Source organism: Pholcus phalangioides, unplaced genomic scaffold, assembly GCF_987345545.1.
Source record: "Pholcus phalangioides strain wild (caught in Gottingen) unplaced genomic scaffold, Ppha-v1.0 ptg000008l_1, whole genome shotgun sequence".
NCBI lineage: Eukaryota > Metazoa > Arthropoda > Arachnida > Araneae > Pholcidae > Pholcus > Pholcus phalangioides.
This window is the reverse complement of record NW_028301601.1, coordinates 39,402,544-39,404,292: the sequence shown is the minus strand read 5'-3', so window position 1 is coordinate 39,404,292 and position 1,749 is coordinate 39,402,544. Positions and strand designations below refer to the sequence as shown.

At 45.0% G+C, this 1,749-nt stretch overlaps 1 protein-coding gene across 1 annotated transcript; it reads right to left on the bottom strand.

Annotated features, from left to right (window-relative positions):
* Positions 1 to 724: 724 nt before the first annotated feature.
* Positions 725 to 1,504, bottom strand: LOC149084280 (uncharacterized). Its single transcript, XM_089235292.1, has one exon. The coding sequence runs from the start codon at positions 1,502 to 1,504 to the stop codon at positions 725 to 727; it is 780 nt and encodes a 259-aa protein (XP_089091418.1).
* Between the last annotated feature and the right edge of the window lie 245 nt (positions 1,505 to 1,749).

The following is a 1,749-nucleotide window of genomic DNA, read 5'->3' as shown; positions in this document are numbered from 1 at the left end:
CCGAACTGCCTTGGGCTAAGCCAGTCTGCCTTCTCTAGATAGTAGGTGATCTATTGCACCACCAATTTTTCTAGGACTTTACCCATTGTAGAGAGTAAACAGATGGGGCGATACGACTGCAGCACCCCTGGATCCCTATCTTTCTTCAGGAAAAGCAAGACCACGTTTGAAACACGTTGGGAACACCGACAACTTGACTAAACTATTGAAGATATCTGTGATAACATGACCATGGGCTGCGACTAGGGTTTTCAAAAGAGGAATATTTATGTGTTATCAATACCCTGAGCTCGTTTATTGTTCAGTCTTCTGACTATTTGATTGATCTCCGTATAGGTGAATGGTGGATCCGTCATAATTATAGATGGCGTGTATGGAGTCAAATTTATATTATCCGGGAGGTTCGGAAAAATCTCCTCCAATTGTGCTTGGGCCGCTTCCAGCATCTTCGCACTAGTATGTGGACCGTTGGACATCATTACCTGTGTGGGTGGTAGAGGCTTCGTTTTGAACATAGATCCTTGTATGCTTGTCCAAATGGGTGGCTTTCCTCTGTGCAGAAGGCAATCCAACTAGTCGTTTTTGCCTTGTTTACGGCCTTAATATGTCCTGTTCTGAATTTTCTTAACTCCTTCCTCGCCTGTACTCTATCATCACCCTTGCTCTTAATAGAACGCCGCTCTAGTTTGCGAAGTTGCCTGCGTGAAGCTGCTAACTCATCAGTCTACCATTTCAAAGAAGTATCAATACGCGGTTGTGCATAGCCCAACACCTGGATACATCGTTCTTTCAGCCGCTGCATTGAGGCATCAAAGCATGCATTAACCTGATCCTCGTCCAAAACCATGTGAAGTTGTTCTCGGAGGTCCATGAAGATCTGCTCTGTAGCAGGCCTGATCTTTGCTAATCGTCTTGCGGTAGTTCTATACTGCGTGGGTTTTTGATATCTAGGCGTAATATTCAGTTGTAGATGGATATACTTGTGCGCACTATACGAATCTTCCGTACCTACTGACCAATCGGAACGCCTGTAAATATTTTCTGACGTAGTAAAAGTAAGATCTGGGCATCCTTTTGCGTCATAAAATTCGTAGGTAGGTCTTGTCCGTCCAGAATTAAACAGGAACAAGTTCCTGCTGGTGAGAAATTCCTGCATCGCGCGCCCTCTTGGATCCGTCTCTCGATAGCCGCACCACGAAGAATGACAATTTGCGTCCGCACAGAAGATAATGTCGATACCTGGTGCTGACTCGCAAAGATCATCCATCTCCTCTATGGCTTCGTCTACTTCTTCGTACGAAAAAATGTAGACACTTGCAATAATAAGTTCACGTCCCTGCAGACTTATCTGAACAGCTACCAGGTGGCGGCCGATCTTGTACGTAGCCGGTCTAATATGAGTCGATGGGACTAATATAGCACTTTTGCATAGTTGCGCCGTCCACGACTGCAATACCACGTAAAAGACCTCTATTTTGCCATGCTTCTTGAAGTAGAACCACATCTACGGACTCTTACGAAAGCCTCCATATGTTCGATACAGATCTTAGCTTTGTCTGCGTTTAATTGGGGGAGACGAAGTCCGTGCCTTACTTGGCTGTTTTTTGCCGAATGTGACGTCATCAGTTTCGTGTTCATTTATTGCCCAAATTGAGGCCGATAGTTAGTAACTTACTGTTACACCTTTCTCTTCGAGCGTCACGCATTACCAATTTCTGCGTCGCTGATTCAATAACTGGTGAGTCGACC

Coding starts and splice junctions, on each gene's coding strand:
- LOC149084280 (XM_089235292.1), bottom strand. CDS start 1,504: ATGTGGTTCTACTTCAAGAAGCATGGCAAAATAGAGGTCTTTTACGTG.